We start from the raw sequence: 18,205 nt of genomic DNA, 5'->3' as shown, positions 1-18,205 counted from the left end.
AATCTAGGAGATCTAAAACCCTCCTCTACACACATTTCTCCGTTGATCCCTAGATTTGGGAAGTTCTCTTCAATAATTTCGTTAAGCACACTTTCTACTCCATTTTCCTTTTCCATATTCTCAGGAATTCCTATGATCCTTATGTTCTTACTCCTCATTGAATCCATTATCTCTCGGAGATTTTCCTCATTTTTTTTAATTCTTAGTTCTCTTTCTTCCTCTGTCTGGTGCCATTCAGCCTGTGTGTCCTCGATTATGCTGATTTGCTCCTCTATGTTGTCTACACGGGCATTCAGGGAATCCGTATTCTGTTTTATCTGGTCCATTGTGTTTTTCATCTCAAGTAATTCTGTCTGATTCTTCTTTATGATTTCAGTCTCTTTTGTGAAGTAACTCCAGAACTCAGCTTGTTTCTCTATCTTTCTCTCTACCTCATTGAGTTTTTTGATTATAGCTGCTCTGAATTCATTATCACTTAGTTTACCTAATTCCAAGTCCTCAGGACTTAATTCTGTGTTTTTATTGTTTTCCTTCTGGTCTGGGGCTTTTATAAATTGCTGGATGGTAGAGGAGCGGTTTTTTCTCATGGTGGTAGAATTCAGTTGCAGTTACAGCCTGTCGCCACCAGATAGGGGTCAAGAGTGGCGTGTTAGCTCTCCGCCTTGGGGCAAGATGGCTGCACCCACTGGCTTTGCTGGGGGGGAGGGGCTGTTACTCACACGCGCCGGTCTGGGTTCAGATCAGTTCTGTTCTCTGGTCTCCCAAGGCCCTTGAAGCTTTCCCCCCATCAGCGGGTCTCCACTGAATCAGCGGCAGGAGTCCTGGATGATCCCCTGGTCGTGCGGCCCCTCCCCCGCTCCTTCCCGACCGGCGCCGCAGCGATGGCAGACTCTGGGGGAGGGAGCGATGTTCTCTCCTACTGTTCCAGCACCTCCGAAGGTGTAAAGCTAGGTTTATGATCTCCTCCTTCTTGGTATTGTAGGTCTCTAACGAGCTGGCATTATGTTTATTCTCTGAAATTCAGTTCTTCCAATCTTTTGTTGTATTTTGGAGGGGAGAGAATCCCGGGTCAGCTCACCCCGCCATTTTGCTCCGCCCACTCCTGATTTGCCTTTATTATCAGCTAAACTTCTGAATTAAGAAATAATAACAGTAGCTAACATTTAGTGAGTGCTTTTTATGTCAGGCACTGTACTAAGGGCTTTACTAGCATTGAATCATTTAATCCTTATAGCCACTTTACAAGGCTGGTACAGTTTATTTCTACTTTATAGATGATGAAATTATGACAGACAGAAGTAGTGGCACCTGCATTTGATCTCAGCGCTGTGATTCCAGACCCCATACTCTTGAACCACTACACTCTACTCTGCTGACATTTATATGTTAATCATGGTTAAACGTGTGGAAGAAGTAAATTGAGGCACTCTTTTTTGGTAGGACTTCACACTTTTTTTTATTTCCAACTTGTTTTTTCATTGAGATATAATTGACACGTAACGTATTAGTTTCAGGGGTACAACATAATGGTGCGATATATATGCATATACTGCAAAATGATCACCACAGTAAGTCTACTTAATATGCATCACCACACATAGTTACAGATTTTTTTCTTCTGATGAGAACTTTTAAGATCTACTTTTTTAGCAACTTTCAAATATACAGTACAGTATTATTAACTATGGTCACTATACTGTACATTACATCACCAGAACTTATTTATCTTATAACTGGAAGTTTGTACCCTTTGACAAACATCTTCCCATTTCACACACATCCCCCAGCTCCTGGTAACCACTACTCTACTCTTTGTTTCTATGAGTTCAGCTTTTTTAGATTCCATGTATAAGTGAGATCATATGGTCTTTGTCTTTCTCTGCCTGACTTATTTCACTTAGCATAATCCCCTCAAGGTCCATCCATGTTGTTGCAAATGGCAAGCTTGCCTTCTTTTTATGGCTGAATAATATTCCATTGTGTGTGTGGGGGCATGTATCACATTTTCTTTATCCATTCATCCATCGATGGACACTTAGGTTGTTTCCCTATCTTGGCTATTGTAAATAATGCTTCAATGAACATGGGGGTGCAGATATCTTTTTGAGTTAGTGTTTTTGTGTTCTTCAGATAAATACCCAGAAGTGGAATTTCTGGATCATATGGTAGTTCTACTTTTTCATTTTTTGGGGAACCTCCATACTGTTTTCCCTAGTGGCTGCATCAATTTACATTCCTACCAGCAGTGCACAAGGGTTCCCTTTTCTCCACATCCTCACATCTTCTTCTTAACCAATACTGTGGGTTTATGGAAAGGCATTTTCAATGTTATCAAGGTCTATAATATTGGAGAGTATAGATTTCATCTTGTAGTTACTGCAAAATCTTAGAATGGCAAAGCTGTTGCCAGTTCTCAATTATCTTTGATGCTGATCTTACTGATCTTCAGCCCTGAGTCAGCATAGCATAGTGGTTAAGAGCAGGAGCCCGTGGGCAAGACAAGCTGTGTTTGAATTTTGACCTTAGTGAAGATAATTTGACTTCCCTGTGCCTCAGTTTCTTGATCTATAATTCTGAGAAATTTATGTCCATTAGTCTTCGAAAATCTCTTCTCCTCCATTTTTATTTTCATCTCCTTCTGAAACTATTATTACTAAATTGCTGCCCTTCTGCTTTTAGCTCCCCTATCTTTTAGCTTTTCTTTTCCATTTCCTCCTACTGTCTTCTGGAAGAGTGCCTCAGTCTGACCTCCTAAGTCAGTAAGTTATTCTTCAGTTCTCCCTCTCCTGCTATTTATACTATCCATTGAGTTATTTATTTCAACAATTATTTTTTATCCCTGATATTTCATTTTGACACTTAGATAATTTTTATTTGAATTTAGTATTGGTAATATCTTTCCTTGTTTCCTTAAATATACTTGCCATGCTTATTTTGAATTACTGGTACATGTTTCAGTAATTGTGCTTCAGATGGCAAATGATGCCAGTTGTTTGTTGTCACCCCAGGGATGTCGTGTGTTTGTGTATGTGCATGTGTCTATAAGTTCCTGGAATTCATGTTTCCTTTTCCCTTCTGTACTTTCTGCAAGTTGATTGTAGGGGAGGGAGCCAGCAGCCCATGCTGATTCACCATCTTAGAAATCTCATCAGTAATATGGGGAAAATAATAGTATGTACTTCATAAAGTTATCCTGAAAATTAAATTAGATATTCCATGTGAAGTTCTTAGAACAGTGTTAACATGCAGTTATGCAATCAGTTTAGCTTTAAAAAAAAATCTGTAGAAAGGTGACTTGGTGTCAGATCCCAGCTTTAGAAAACTGTTTTGATAGGCTAAAATGTAGAGCTAACTAGGGGTAAAAAAAAGGTACTGACCTATCTTTTAGACATTGAGCTGTCCCAGAATTCTGCCACGTAGTCTAATATTGTCTGTTGTCTCCGTTATCGCAAAGAAAATATTTTTTTTTAAGTTTAACTTAAAGTTTTTCCTATTGTAAAATTTTTCAAACCAGAAAAATATAATGGGTACTCATTAACCCATCACCTATATTTACTAATTTTAATATTTTGCCACATTTGCCTCCTCTATTTTTCTGATATATTTTAAATTATAAGTTTACGATGTTTCACTTGTAAATATTTCAGTATAAATCTCTCAAATATAAAGATATTTCTTATATAACCACTATACCATAAAGTTAGTAACTTATTCATTCCCTACCATCATCTAATGCCACATCCATATTCATATTACCCCAGTTGTCTCAAAAATGTTTTTTATAGCTGCTTTGTTCAAATCAGGATCTACTCAAGGTACACACACTGCATTTAGTTGTTGTGTCTCTTCATTATGTTTCTTTTAATTTAGTGCAGTCACCTCCCCTCCCTTCATTCTGGATTTGCTTATTTCCTGATGGTGTTTTTGAACTTCTACCTCTTATATATCCTGTAAACTGGAAATTATATCCAGTGGCTTGATTGGATTCATGGAAGATATTTCTGGCAAGAATATTTTATAGATGATATGTAAAAAGAGATTAATATTTTTTAAAAAAACAAGATAAGGCAAGGTATGAGGGAAAAGGAGTAATACATAGTGAGTGCTTATGCTGTTGCTTTAAATGCATTATCATGTAATCCTTACAATAACCTCATGAGTTACAGGTGGTATTATCCCGTTGTAGTAAGGGAGTTGGTTCTGAGAGATCACCCAACTATTAAGCAGCAAAGCTAGAATTCCAAAAGAGAAGGAAAAAAAGTCAAACAAGACCTTTTATCTGTACATAAACATAAAAAATTTTACCAACAAATCACTTGTTCTCTGTGCCTCAGTCTCCAGTAAAATAAGAGCAACAAATTGACTTGACTCTCACGTAAATAAATTGCTCAGGCTTCTGCTTTCATTTTAGGTAATGAGAGGTATCCTTTAAGCATTAGCTAAAATTTTTTTAACACATATACATTCTCAGGACAGGTAATAACTTATTGGTCTTTATTTAACTATGATGGCCATATAGCTAGGCTTTTTAGGACAATTCTGACATTAGATAACTTGTCTGATCAAACATCTCCTGAATTTTTCATTAGAAAAACTTGGTTAAGGTGTAAAACCCTCTCCTTGTATAGGAATACATTGCTTGTCTGGTTTTTAAAGAGAGGGTCTGCTTTATACCTTTAGAAAAGGTGTTGGAAGTAAGAGAAAGTGGTAAATAGCACCAGTAGAGTTCTCCCACTCAGCTAACCAAAAGAAGAAAGTATTTTGGTGGTGTGATTAAATTACTTGAAATCTTAGAGGTGAATGGATAGGATAGGTCTGAGAATTGACCATTAGATTTAGCAATACAGAGGTCATTGGTAAACCAGGCAGTGTGCTAAGCACTTCATATGTAATGCAGTCATGTGCTGCATAATGGCCTCTCCATCAATGGCGGACCACATATATGATGGTGGTCCTATAAGATTAGTACCATATAGCCCAGGCGGGTAGTAGGCTCTACCATCTAGTTTTGTGCAAGTACACTCTATGATGGTCACACAACAACGAAATCACCTAACGATGCATTTCTCGGAACGTGTCCCTGTCGTTAAGCATGTATGACTGTATGTAATTTCCACAATAATCCTGTGAAGTAGATACTTACTAGGCTCATTTTACAGACCAGGAGACTGAGATTCAGAGAGAGAGCTTACTCAAGGACATCGTGCTAGTAAGTGTTAGAACTAGGATTTAAACCCAGTAAGACTCTCTGGATCTATACTGTTCAATACAAGAGCCACTAGCTACATGTGGCTATTTACATTTACATTTAAATGAACTAAAATTTTAGTTCCTCAGTCACACTAGTCATATTTGAGGTGCTCAGTAGTCACATGTAGCTAGTAGCTACCATATTGTACAGCACAAACACAGAACGTTTCTATCATTGCCCAGAGTTCTATTGGATAGCGGTACTCTAGAGCCTGTGATCTTAACCACTACACATAAAGCCTCCCAATTTACAAAGTTATATATATATATTTCTTCTTCATTTAAGCTAAATCGTGCCATTAAACTTCCCTCTGAAATTCAAAAGGCTGACACAGGTCTTCTTTTTGTCAAATCATTTGATTCCAGCAAAATTAAATTCATATTTATATCTCGAGCAGTCTGGTCGTGAAATTGTCTGTTGTAGAAAGAAACCTGGGAAGCAAAGCTGTACATCCTCTCATTTTTTTCCATTTTCTTTTAGGGGAATTCAGAAGGATATAACTAACATGTTGGAATGATCAGTGATCCTGGATTAACATAGGTACTTGAGTGCCACAGTATCTGTGTATTAATATCCTAAAGCATCTTACTCAGTTGGTTAGGTTGGCTGAATCAAATATGTCTTAGAACCCTTCCAGGAGTAGGAGCCGTGGAAGATTACAACTGTGATACTTTTAGGGGAATTTGTAGGCGAATGCCTCACTTCTGTCTCCAATTACTGATGTTTTCATGACCAAGATTTTTACTTCAAATTTATTACTTTGGACCCTTAAAGGAATATAATTGTGGGAGAGATTTGGTCAATATAAGAATCACCAGATGACCTTATTTATATCATTTTTTCAATCATTTTATCTTTTAATGTTTTCTTTTTTTGAGATGTAGTTTGAACTGTTAAATGGCTGCTTTCATTCCTATTTTGTATGTCTTTTATTTCCTCTTTATAGCATGCCTTATAGTTGATTTAGAGGATGTAATAGTGTTTATTAAATAAAGAGAGAATATGAACTCCAGATTGTATAGCATGAGAATCGAGTTCCAATTCAGGCTCTACTTGGAAAGCTGCAACCTCTAGAAAGTCACTACAGTCATATAAAATCTAGAATGACACTCTTTACCTCACAGTGAGTGGCATGTGTAATCATTGTAATGGATAACCAATTTTTAAAGGTTAAATACTAAATATAGTACGTACTTCTTTAAATGTTAAATTGAGTAGAAAACGTTCTTATCAAAGGAGACTGGCTTTTACCCTCTGCCAAAGGCAGTTTGGCAGGCCTGCGTTTTCTTTCCTTGAAAGTGACAAGTTCTGTAATTGTCACTATCTTATTCATACCTACAATTTGGGAATCTGGATATATTTATAAATGCTCTTTGGCAAAGATTGTGTTCTTGACTTAAAAATCTGATATGAGGTGGTATGTGAACTTTCTTAAATAGCTCTCTAGTTACTTATCATATGTTGCATTTTTTTCCAGTGTAGTTTAGGAAGAAACAGGCTTCAAATTTGAAAATAGAAACTTTTTTGACCAGGACTGTTATGTTTCTTTACTAAGAACCTAGACTTACTTAAGTGATAAATGGAATTTTTTTCATAGTTTCTTAAGTGGGTCCTGTGGCACTTAAGTATTCTAGTGACATTTTATATCCAGATATTATAAAACTCAAATTCAAAGCGATGGCAAGCAAAATATTTTGAAACATGGCAAACCACCGCCCTGCCCCCAGGCAAAGCCTTGATTGTTTTTTAAAAATTTTATTTTCAAGGTTGAATTTCAGAATTAATTAGATGGGAATTTTTGTCAGCTTGCCAAATAATTTAAACTTCTAAATAAATTAACTTAAACTTTCAATTTATCATTAATTTTGTTTTATTAATTGAACTAGTCATTTTTAAAGCTTAAACTAATTTAGGTCATTAGCTAGAGTATAGACCATGCTTTTCCCAGCTTGTAAGCTTTTTCACTTATTTAAGGAAAAATAAAGTTTAGACAAAGGAAAGTAAAGGTACACATTTGGATATAATTTAAACCTCATTTTGATGACTGTTGGCCTAGTGATTATAGATTCTGTTTCAGTATTGTTTTCAATAATAGTGTAACTATAGCAACTAATACAAATGCATGCTTCAAGGGGAAAAAACAAAAACCTCTCCGCCGATTGTGTTGTATGTTGGGATGAAATTGTTTTATTAACTTTATAACTTGCTCTACACTTTGCAAAGTTGTTTTTCCCAAAGAAATATTCTGAAGATCCTGTTAGAAATACTTTTTTTTGCCCTTTTATCATCTGTTTCTTATATTGACAGCATGCTGCAATTAATTTAAAAGGGAAAGATGTAGAAACAGTTTGTATCAGAAATCTCATATCTTCTTTCTCTTATTTGTGTCTTTCACAACACTCTGGGGGAAAGAAAGATTTCTACTTTTCTGCTTCTGAACTGTATAAATATGTCTTGTTTCTATAAAAGTCAGTTAACTTACATGTAGTGTCTTTTCTTTGTTAAAATGAAGATTGTGGTAAACATACTTGTCTAAGTCCTTGAGTATTATCAGCATAATTATGGTATGAACAAGTGGTTCAAATACATTAAAATTTATCTAGTAACCTATTTCATTACAGATTTGGTAATAATTAAAAAGTATAAGTGGCCTAAATGTCTTAATAAACTCTTAAATAAGAGAAGAATTAGATGATTCAGTGTATCTATATAATGTAAGCACCTTGCAGGCATTAAAAATGATGAAGATTTGTATTTGATTTAAAACGATGTTCATGGAAAGATGTTAAGGCAGAAAAGTAGGTTTCAAAACTATGTCTAGTACAATCCCATGTGTAAAAAGTGTATGTGTGTAAGTGTAAACGTGTGGAGGAATAAACAACAAATGTTACCTGTGGTTATTTCTGTGATTTATAGTAGAATATTAGCCTTGTTCCCAGTAATTTTTTTTTTTAGTTCTTTGGAAAGAAGGAAGTGTCGTAGCCAGTAGAAGCAATATGAATGGTTTTTTTTGGTCTGATGTTAGGAGAGAGGTAATGTTTTAGGAAAAGGGTTAAAACTTCTTTTAATAATAAAAAACAAAGTCACATGTACTTTTCCTCTGAATTGTTGGTATTTTAGTTGACTGTAAGTCAAAAGGCAAGTTATTACATAGGCAAAAGCTGAACCTCTACCATAATCTGACCCTAATTAGACAGTCATGTTTGACTTGATAAGATAGATCTTAAATCTGGAATTGGTGGGGAGAAGACATTAAAAGGTTTTAAAAATGGAGTTTCCTAAAATGACTTATCTTCTGAAGATGAAAATGGTGAAATAGTTCGTGTCAGATTTAAGCTAAGTGTGAACTGGCTTTTCACAAGTTTGTGTCTGAGAATTGTGTTTGTTTCAGTTTTATATTTTATTTTATTAAAAAATTAACATATGCTTGTTTAATAAAATTTACAAAAAGGACAAGTGCTAAAAGTGAAAAAAAAAATAGAGCTACTTAGGTTTCTCCTTCCTCTAGAATCCTTCAGGGGATTATCTTTTTTATCTAAGAGAATAGATCTGGGAAATGGAGGAACCATGCCTCAAGAAAACAGTCTTTATAGTGTGATAGAATGACCACTGGATAGGAATCAGGAAATTTAGCTTCTAGTCCCGGCTAGTCCTTTGCTGTGTGATGAGGAAAAAGTTACTTTACCTCTCTGGACATCAGTTTCTACCAATTCCAAGATAATAAGTTTGGACTTTGAAATTATAGGACACTAAGGACTGACTTGATAAAGCTCCCTGATATCTCAGACATTTTTTAAAGAGAATATATATGAGTGTGTGTGTGTGGATGGACACACACGCACATGTGCACATTGCATACATGCATTTCTGGAAGGCTTTCTCTCTAACCATAGGGAAGTAATTAATGTATGAACCATGGTGTTTATAATTGAGAAATAACCACTACACTTAATTGACATAGTGTTTATTTCCAAAGAATTGGATGTTTCATTTATTCCTGGTATTCTCATATTATCCTGTTACACATGTGAACAGAGAGTATTTCATCCATGTTTAACTTACAGTCATAACTAGACTAAGTTATTATCCAGTGTCAAAGAATCAATCAGTGGCACAACTGAAAATAAATTCAGTTCCTAGCACACAGTTCTTTTAGTCTTTCCCTTAGGTTGTTTTCTTACAGAAATGAAGGGATTTTTAACTATGGTTAAGAACGTCTCTTATCGCCAGACAGAAGTAAAATTAGGGACTATCCACAGAACATTTCTACCTTGTAATTTATTTGGTATTTTGTAGAACAGCTGACTTTTCTAATTGTATTTGATATGGTCACTTACTAAAAATATTAGTCAGTGTTAGCTGCTTTTATTATGTACCTCTCCTGAGTCATGCTTGAAGGGTAAGCATGGGAGACACACATCTAAGGAAGCATTATCTTTTAATAGAATTTGATTCAGACTGGCCTATCTCCCTGCCTGCCTGGTCAGTAACTCTGAACTTTGGAGATATATCTAGTGCTGATAAACCTGTTCTATATAGCATAGGCCAGAGAAGTCAGCTTTGATGGCAGATTCCTACACTGGTGTAGGAGAGAGATGTTTAGCTAACATTTCAAAAGAACTAAGCCTGTTAGCCTCTGTGTATTCCTCCAGTAGACTTTCTTGAGCCCTCTCATTTGTATGGTCTTTTAATGTTTTCTGTTTTAAACAAAAATAACATGCAAGTCAAAATGAATTATAAAATCTCACAGCTGTATCCATTAAGAAAATCACTTCCTTTTCTTTCATGAAATTATGAATTATTTCAAGTGTTTATTGGGTAGCAAGGTAAAAAGTTGTTTACATGATACCAAATAGAATATTTGGAATTAATGTCAGCATTTGCTAGTGCCTCATGATTTGAATTTTTCACCTTGAGTTATTTAACATACATTTGAGTTTCTACCATTTGAGACCCTATACTCTAGGTATGGTTGAAGATATAAAGACAAAATTCTTTTCAAGTGTGAGCTTTGTCTCTTCTAAAACTAACAGAGGCATAAAACAGTACTAGATGCAGATGAAATATAAATGTAAAGTGCTATATACTTCCCTCTACCTTACTCGGAACAGTAATTGTTTATGTTCCTCCACTAAATTCACACTCAATTTAGAAAGTGTGTTCTACGGGAACTTGCTTTAGAAGCTATGGAAAATCCTTTTGTAAAGTGAATTAATTTGCCTTTTGTATGTCCAGGTTTTCATCTGTGATTTCTTAATAAACAACTTGTGAATATTTTAATTTTTTATTAGCAAGTAACATATATATGGTTCACTTTAACCCTCTCCTCCCAATCTCTCTTTGTGTCTCTCTCTCATAACCATAATTACCAGAGCAGGAATTTGGTGTTCTTACTAAGTGTATAAATGATCCCAATTTTTAAGCTTTTAATTTTTTTAACCTTAAAAGACTAACTTAAAACACCATGACTTTATAAAAAAGACTGTGATAAATTGATAAACAATGTATATCAGTTTAAATTTGACCCATGGGTCCTTCCAGTATAATTTATATTTGATTTCCTACAATTGAAATATAAGGACTATATGTTCTAGTTACACTGTCATGTAGCTGTTTAGATTAATTTAGATTTGGGTTTTGTTAGTATAGTGGTTCGTAGCTAAAGTGATTGTGAAAATAAAGTTATGTTAAATCTGTATAAACAGGAGTGGCCATGATTTTTACCACAAGCATCCAGTGTAATCTCTGATTTAAGAGATGTTAGCATTTATTATCAACTCAGAACAAAGCACAAAACAAAATGTGGAGGAAAAACCCTTGAAAGCTGAAAAGTAATCATTAAAAAAAATTGAACCCCTAACACATGCTATAAAAACATGAAATTCTTATACAAAAGGCTGGTGTTGCATGTATTGCAACTATTTTCTAGGTGATTTATCATATATATTAGAAATATGTATAACAGCCAGTTTCTAGTCAAAAAGTAGACCAAAGAACTATGGAGATATGATCCAGAGAGAGAAAATAATTCTCTATTATTTGGACCCCTCTAAACAGGATACCATACTTGCAGAACTTCTTCAAATACATAAAGAACACATTGTAGGATATCATGAACATGATTCTCTTTTGGACCACAAAGAAGAAGAAGAGTTGACTGAAGAAGAAAGAAAAGCAGCTTGGGCTGAGTATGAAGCAGAGAAGAAGGTAGTTCATTCAAAATACTTTTTGGTTTTTGTTTTTATATTAGTCGTTTGAAAGAGCAGTGAGGAAGAAAAGGGTCGCATTTGGAACAGGTAATAATATAGTGAGCCTTCAGGAACAGAGTCCCAAGATACGAGAGTCTGTTTATGGGCTTTGGCTACCTTTGGTGGTAGAGTGGGAGGAGAGAAGAAAATATTTTCCACTTCAAGAGTAGTAACCCCATTTCTGCTTCGCACTTGCTGAATTGAGAGATTAGTGGGAAGCTATATATTTAGCATCACTTAACTCCCATCAACACCCTCACTGTAGTAACAGACGTACAGGAGCTTAGAGTGTGGAGGAGTAAATGTTGCTTTAGCATGTGTATCAGGAAATCTAAATTTTGACTGAATATCAGAACACAAAAATATTCCATTATTGAACATAAATGTCAATCTCCAGCAGCAACTTTATTTAAAATAGTTCCATATCTTTTTTAAACACCAACCCACTTGAGCAAAAATGTGCCTGAGCATGGGAAACCTTATCCTAATACCTGAATCCTTTTTCAACTCCTAACTCATTGTACCAAACTTCTTTAACGTTAATGCGATGTTAGGAGTCTCATCACAATTCTCTGAGTTGCCCCATTCTGTGGGAATCATCAGAAAAAGAGTACACCTTTAGGGGCTAAAGCTTTCCATGTAATAAGATCTTGGTTTCGGGTGAAAAGGGTGTTTTGTTTGTGTGTGGAAGAGTGTTAATAATTTCCTATATCTGAGAATGTGGATTCTTTTCTAAACCAGTGGGTGATGTAGAATTTCAAGTTTTAAATCACAATGTGGAAAGTGCATAATTTTTTGTTTTTAGGGACTGACCATGCGTTTCAACATACCAACTGGGACCAATTTACCCCCTGTCAGTTTCAACTCTCAAACTCCTTATATTCCTTTCAATTTGGGAGCCCTGTCAGCAATGAGTAATCAGCAGCTGGAGGTAAGTTGTGAAGTACAAAAGTAGTTTAACTTGAATTAAAGGCAATTTCAAGGGCCCTGTTGTTAAGGAATATCACATTCTCCAAAAGATTACCTCTGAATAGACCAAGACATTTTTCTTTTATTTGTTGACCTTTTTGAACCAGCATAGTGTAGTAAAATGTGGTTTTTCAGAGCACAAAGGAATCAGGCCTTGAATTAATATAGTTTGAATTACTTTAATTAAGAAACAAAAGGGCAGCTGACTGGCTAGGGAAATAGCACTTTCTTCAGTTGTAAAATATTTTGAATAAACAAATTACTTAATGTTTGAAAGTAGGATAAGTACACACATTGATTTATATTTACATGCGCTGTAGATGCAGCATTAATGATATGCCCAATGCCATAATGTAATAATGCCCAATATTATGAAATAAGTGATTTAAAACTAGAATCATTATGAATTAAACAAGATTAGGTTTTATTATACAAGTAATTTAATAACTTAATTGTATCTGTGGTTTCCTTTGTAAAATTTGCTTATGGAGTCATTAAATTATTGCTGCAATAAAACCGAAACTTTTCTCTTCCTAACAAGACCCTCACTGATGAGTTTTACTCCACGTTATTCATGCTGAATTTTTCTGTTCTTTCCAGTTATTTAAAGAGTTTCAAAACCAAGTGCTATAAATTGGCAAGAGGAAGGAGCCCTATACTTTAAAACTATGCCTTGATATGCCCTATAGAACTTATTTCTTGCATTCTTCTAGGACCTCATTAATCAAGGAAGAGAAAAAGTTGTGGAAGCAACAAACAGTGTGACAGCAGTGAGGATTCAGCCTCTTGAAGATATAATTTCAGCTGTAGTAAGTTATTTGTTAATTATCTTATTCCAACTTGCAATTTGTGTTCTTCCCCCACCACTTGTTTTAATTTTTAATTGTCACTTGCTTCACTACTCCTCTGGGGAAAAGAGCATAATTCTTATAACTTGATTTGCAATAGTAAAATACCAGTAAACTGGATAATAGTGCAAAGGTATAATACAGCAATTTTACCTAGACGTTGGCACAAAAGAGAAATGGCTAAACTCTAAGAATTGAGAAATCAATCAATCATAGAAATGTATGCATTGTTTACATAAACATATTTTAATTATCAGTTGCACAAATTAAATCCAAATAGTTTCATTCCAGAGATAGCCCAACGCTTGTGCAACAATGGACAACTTAGTATCCTGCTTTTACATCATTGTTTTCTTTAGAAAAGGATAAAGGAAAAGGAAAAAAAAAAACCTTTAAAAATCCTGCGTATCTTTAAGTACCTTGATTATTTTTCCTCAATTTTACTGCAATAAGGAATAAATAGAAACTTTTTCTTTTAGTGGAAGGAAAACATGAATCTCTCAGAGGCCCAAGTACAGGCATTAGCATTAAGTAGACAAGCCAGCCAGGAGCTTGATGTTAAACGAAGAGAAGCAATCTACAATGACGTATTGACAAAACAACAGATGGTAAGAGTTCTGACTCTCTAAGTTATGTCTAATTTTCTTGAATTTATAATAATGAGTTTATGTGATGTTTATGTCAGTAACCATCCCTCATATGGATGGATGGATGGTCATTGGTTATTCTCGGAAGAAATTTTGTCAGGAAACCTAGTAATGTCAAGTAAAGGTACTATCTTTTGTTACAAAGGAGCAACAACTTCCCAAATGGGTCTCCTTGAAGTTTAAATAGGATCTCTTCCATATAATTTTATTTTCTGTATATTCTGGACATCTTAAAAGGAATTTTTGCCAGTCTTTTTACCACATTTACTAATTTTAAACAACTTCCCACAATAAGTATACTTTTTAATATGTTTAATTCGAGAGTAAGAAGTGGAGCTATAGATGATATATGACACAGGTTTCTGCTAAATTATGTAGTTCTTTAAAAGGCCAGCATATTCCAGGATCCTTGATCATCTTTCTCAGCAAGTTGTTTGCCAGCCATCTGCCTTGCACTGGGAAATTCCAGCTCTTGACACCAGAGAATCAATTTCTTTGGCATGAATTTTACTTAGAAAGCACTGTAGAATTATGTGGTTTTAAATTATGTTAGGAAATTTGAGACATTCCAGGTAGGAATTATTCCCACTGCAAGTGCTTTTTCCTTTGGTGTTTGTCACTAAAAATGTTTATTTGTCTGTCATCATGTGAAATATTCAAAAGAATGACAAAGAAAGGAGACTTGACAAAAAGTGCTGTAACCAATACTTGAAACTAATCACAGTGCAGGACAGGTTACTATGGCAACTAACCTAAATGCTGCTTGCTATACAATAGTCAAGTCATTAAGAGAATTTAGCCCTAAATGGTGTTACTAACTGGTTTCTACAGTAATGGTCCTGTGAATGCCATCAAATTAGTAATGGTGATAACAATAATGTGTTTTCCTTTTGTTATGGTACCCCCTTAACAAATTGATTTTAACTCAAAACTTGATACTTGCCTCTTTGAGACGGGTCGTGTACTTGTAACAGCTCCCTTTTCTCTCTTTAGTTAATCAGCTGTGTTCAGCGAATACTTATGAACCGAAGGCTCCAGCAGCAGTACAATCAGCAGCAACAGCAGCAAATGACTTATCAACAAGCAACACTGGGCCACCTCATGATGCCAAAGCCTCCAAATTTAATCATGAATCCTTCTAACTACCAGCAGATTGATATGAGAGGAATGTATCAGTCAGTGGCTGGTGGTATGCAGCCACCACCGTTACAGCGTGCACCACCCCCAATGAGAAGCAAAAATCCAGGACCTTCCCAAGGGAAATCAATGTGATTTTGCACTAAAAGCTTAAAGGATTGTTAAAATCATAGAAAGATCTTTTATTTTTTTAGGAATCAATGACTTAACAGAACTCAACTGTATAAATAGTTTGGTCCCCTTAAATGCCAATCTTCCATATTAGTTTTAAATTTTTTTTAAATAGGGCATACTATTTCTGCCTGACAATTGTCCGTGATGTTGCCTAGAATCTTCTTACACACATTGAGTACAGAAGATATTTCAAATTGTTTTCAGTGAAAACAAATCCTTCCATAACAGTAACAACTCCACAGATTTCCTCTCTAAATTTTTATGCCTGCTTTTAGCGACCATAAAATTGTCATAAAATTAATAAATTTAGGAAAGAATACAGATTTATATATTTGTTCTTTACATATAAAAACACACAGCTGAGTTCTTAGAGTTGATTCCTCAAGTTATGAAATACTTTTATACTTAATCCATTTCTTGATTAAAGTGATTGAAATGGTTTTAATGTTCTTTTGACTGAAGTCTGAAACTGGGCTTTTGCTATATCATCTCTGTGACTGAAAGTTAGAAACTAAGGGTTATCTTTGACACAGAATTGTGTGCAATATTCTTAAATACTACTGCTCTAAAACTTGGAGGAGTCTTGCCGTTACCTTAGCATTGTATAAACAGCCTTAAGTACAGCCTAAGAAGAGAATTGCTTTTTCTTCTTTAGTCTTTCTGCCATTTTTTATTTTCAGTTATATGTGCTGAAATAATTCCTGGTAAAGTTTCAGGGTTGTGGATTGTCTTCCACACAGGAATTCTCTCTCCTGGCACTAGTGTAAAGCACATCTCTTCACTGCTCGGTGCCAGTGCTAGCGCTCCATCCTGTTGCTGGCAGTGGGATGTGGACTCACAAAACCAAGTTCTAGCATTTTAGGAGTTTAAGGATGACGTTGTGGTTGTTAGGTTCATACCCTGTTTTATAAACAACATCAAAATGGCAGAACCATTGCTGACTTTAAGTTCACGTGAGGAATGTGCTTTAACAATTCCCAGTACTGTCAGTATTGTGAAATAATTCCTCTTAAAGATAAGGATTACTGGCTTTTATGCTCTCCTTCTTTTCTCTCATCATCTTGTTCTTTTCCCCAAACTTACCTACATTTTCTTAAATTATGTTTCAACTTTCAATTTCTTTTTTAGTTGAGATCTTTGAGGCAGTTTTCTGATCAAAATTAATTCATCTAATACCCTTTTATGAAGTTTTACTAGAAAAATCATTGTATTATTATTCTTAATCCATGCCTGTAAAAAAGACCTTTAAGTTTATTCATGTACAATTTGGTTGCTTGAGTTTCTTAAAGAAAAAGATTGTTAGACTATGGGAGTGAACTCAATGTGGCAGAACCATTTTTGAAATGGTTATGTAACAGGTAGTAGAAACAGCTAAGGAATTCCAGAAAAAAGAAAGCTGGTGGAGGGTTTACTCTAGCTATCACTGGATTAGAATAAGTTTAACATTAGCTAAAACTGTTTTGAGTTGTTTGGATGATTAAGAGATTTCCATTTTTGTCTTGGAAGAACTAGTGGTACAACATCCCAGAGCACTAGGTTTGTGATAGAGACTTTGTGAGGTTTGCTGGATTCACCCCCCACCTTCCCATGGTGAGTTATCACTAGCAAATTCCATAGATTCGGGTATTATGCCAGCCATGTAATCAAATTTATTTAATGGGGCGGGGGGAGATATGTGTTTACTTTAGAAGAAATAAAAGAGACAAGATTTATGAGATAAATATTTGAAGGCAGTACACTCTGGCCAACTGTTATCAGTTGGTATTTCTACAAGTCCAGAATATTTTAAACCTGATTTACTAGACCTGAGAACTTTCAACATGGTCTAATTACTTGCTCAAAGACATAGATGTGAAAATTTTAGGCAACCTTCTAAACCTTTTTCACCCTGGATGAAAATATGACTTAAAGAATAATACATAGAAGGATTAATTGGAAATAAGAGAGTTTGAAATAAAACTTGGACCACTTTGCATACACTCTTCTCACTTGACATTTTAGCTACATAATACGTACTTTGAGTATAACATCAAGCTTTAACAAATATTTAAAGACAAAATCACATCAACAGGATACTAAAAGGCTCATTTTTATATTTGTTTTAGATGTTTTAAATAGTTGCAATGGCTTAAAAAATGACGATTTAAAATGTTGCTTGTAATACAGTTTTGCCTGCTAAATTCTCCACATTTTGTAACCTGTTTTATTTCTTTGGGTGTAAAGCGTTTTTGCTTAGTATTGTGATATTGTATATGTTTTGTCCCAGTTGTATAGTAATGTTTCAGTCCATCATCCAGCTTTGGCTGCTGAAATCATACAGCTGTGAAGACTTGCCTTTGTTTCTGTTAGACTGCTTTTCAGTTCCGTATTGAGTATCTTAAGTACTGTAGAAAAGATGTCACTTCTTCCTTTAAGGCTGTTTTGTAATATATATAAGGACTGGAATTGTGTTTTTAAAGAAAAGCATTCAAGTATGACAATAATACTATCTGTGTTTTCATCATTCAAAGTGCTGTTTAGTAGTTGAAACTTAAACTATTTAATGTCATTTAATAAAGTGACCAAAATGTGTTGTGCTCTTTATTGCATTTTCACAGCTTTGAAAATCTGTGCACATATTGTTTCATAGAAAATGTATAGCTTTGGATGTCCTATTTAATGGTGGTTCTTTTGCACTTTTAGTTATTTAATATTGGGAGGTCAAGAAAGAAGTTTGGTTTTTGAATCTGTTATATACTAAATTCTGTAAAAGGATATCTCTAACCTCAAAAATAATTTACATACCAGGAAGCCTATGTGTGTTTGTGTTAGTTTCGGTTATATGTGTGTAATCCAGCACCATTTCCTGCTCCCAACAGCTGCATCACTCATTTAAGTCAAGCAGGGCCACCAGTCCACACTTGATACAAAGCTGCTTGCCATCCTGAAGCC

The 18,205-nt window shown here is 34.9% G+C and overlaps 1 protein-coding gene across 15 annotated transcripts in view; it reads left to right on the top strand.

Annotated features, from left to right (window-relative positions):
• The window catches only part of ATRX (ATRX chromatin remodeler), a 241,434-nt gene extending 223,589 nt beyond the window's left edge, over positions 1–17,845 (top strand). For all 15 annotated transcript variants that reach the window (XM_070502810.1, XM_070502821.1, XM_070502817.1 and 12 more), the window contains 5 exons: positions 11,309–11,458; positions 12,305–12,430; positions 13,182–13,277; positions 13,796–13,924; positions 14,957–17,845. In XM_070502810.1, coding sequence (XP_070358911.1) covers positions 11,309–11,458; positions 12,305–12,430; positions 13,182–13,277; positions 13,796–13,924; positions 14,957–15,235 — 780 coding nt within the window. In that variant the 3' untranslated portion in view covers positions 15,236–17,845. The remainder of the gene's footprint in view (positions 1–11,308; positions 11,459–12,304; positions 12,431–13,181; positions 13,278–13,795; positions 13,925–14,956) is intronic.
• The last annotated feature ends 360 nt before the right edge of the window (positions 17,846–18,205 follow it).

This window comes from Equus asinus, chromosome X, assembly GCF_041296235.1.
Source record: "Equus asinus isolate D_3611 breed Donkey chromosome X, EquAss-T2T_v2, whole genome shotgun sequence".
NCBI lineage: Eukaryota > Metazoa > Chordata > Mammalia > Perissodactyla > Equidae > Equus > Equus asinus.
Note: the sequence above shows the minus strand (reverse complement) of the source record. Positions and strands in the feature narration are given on the sequence as shown.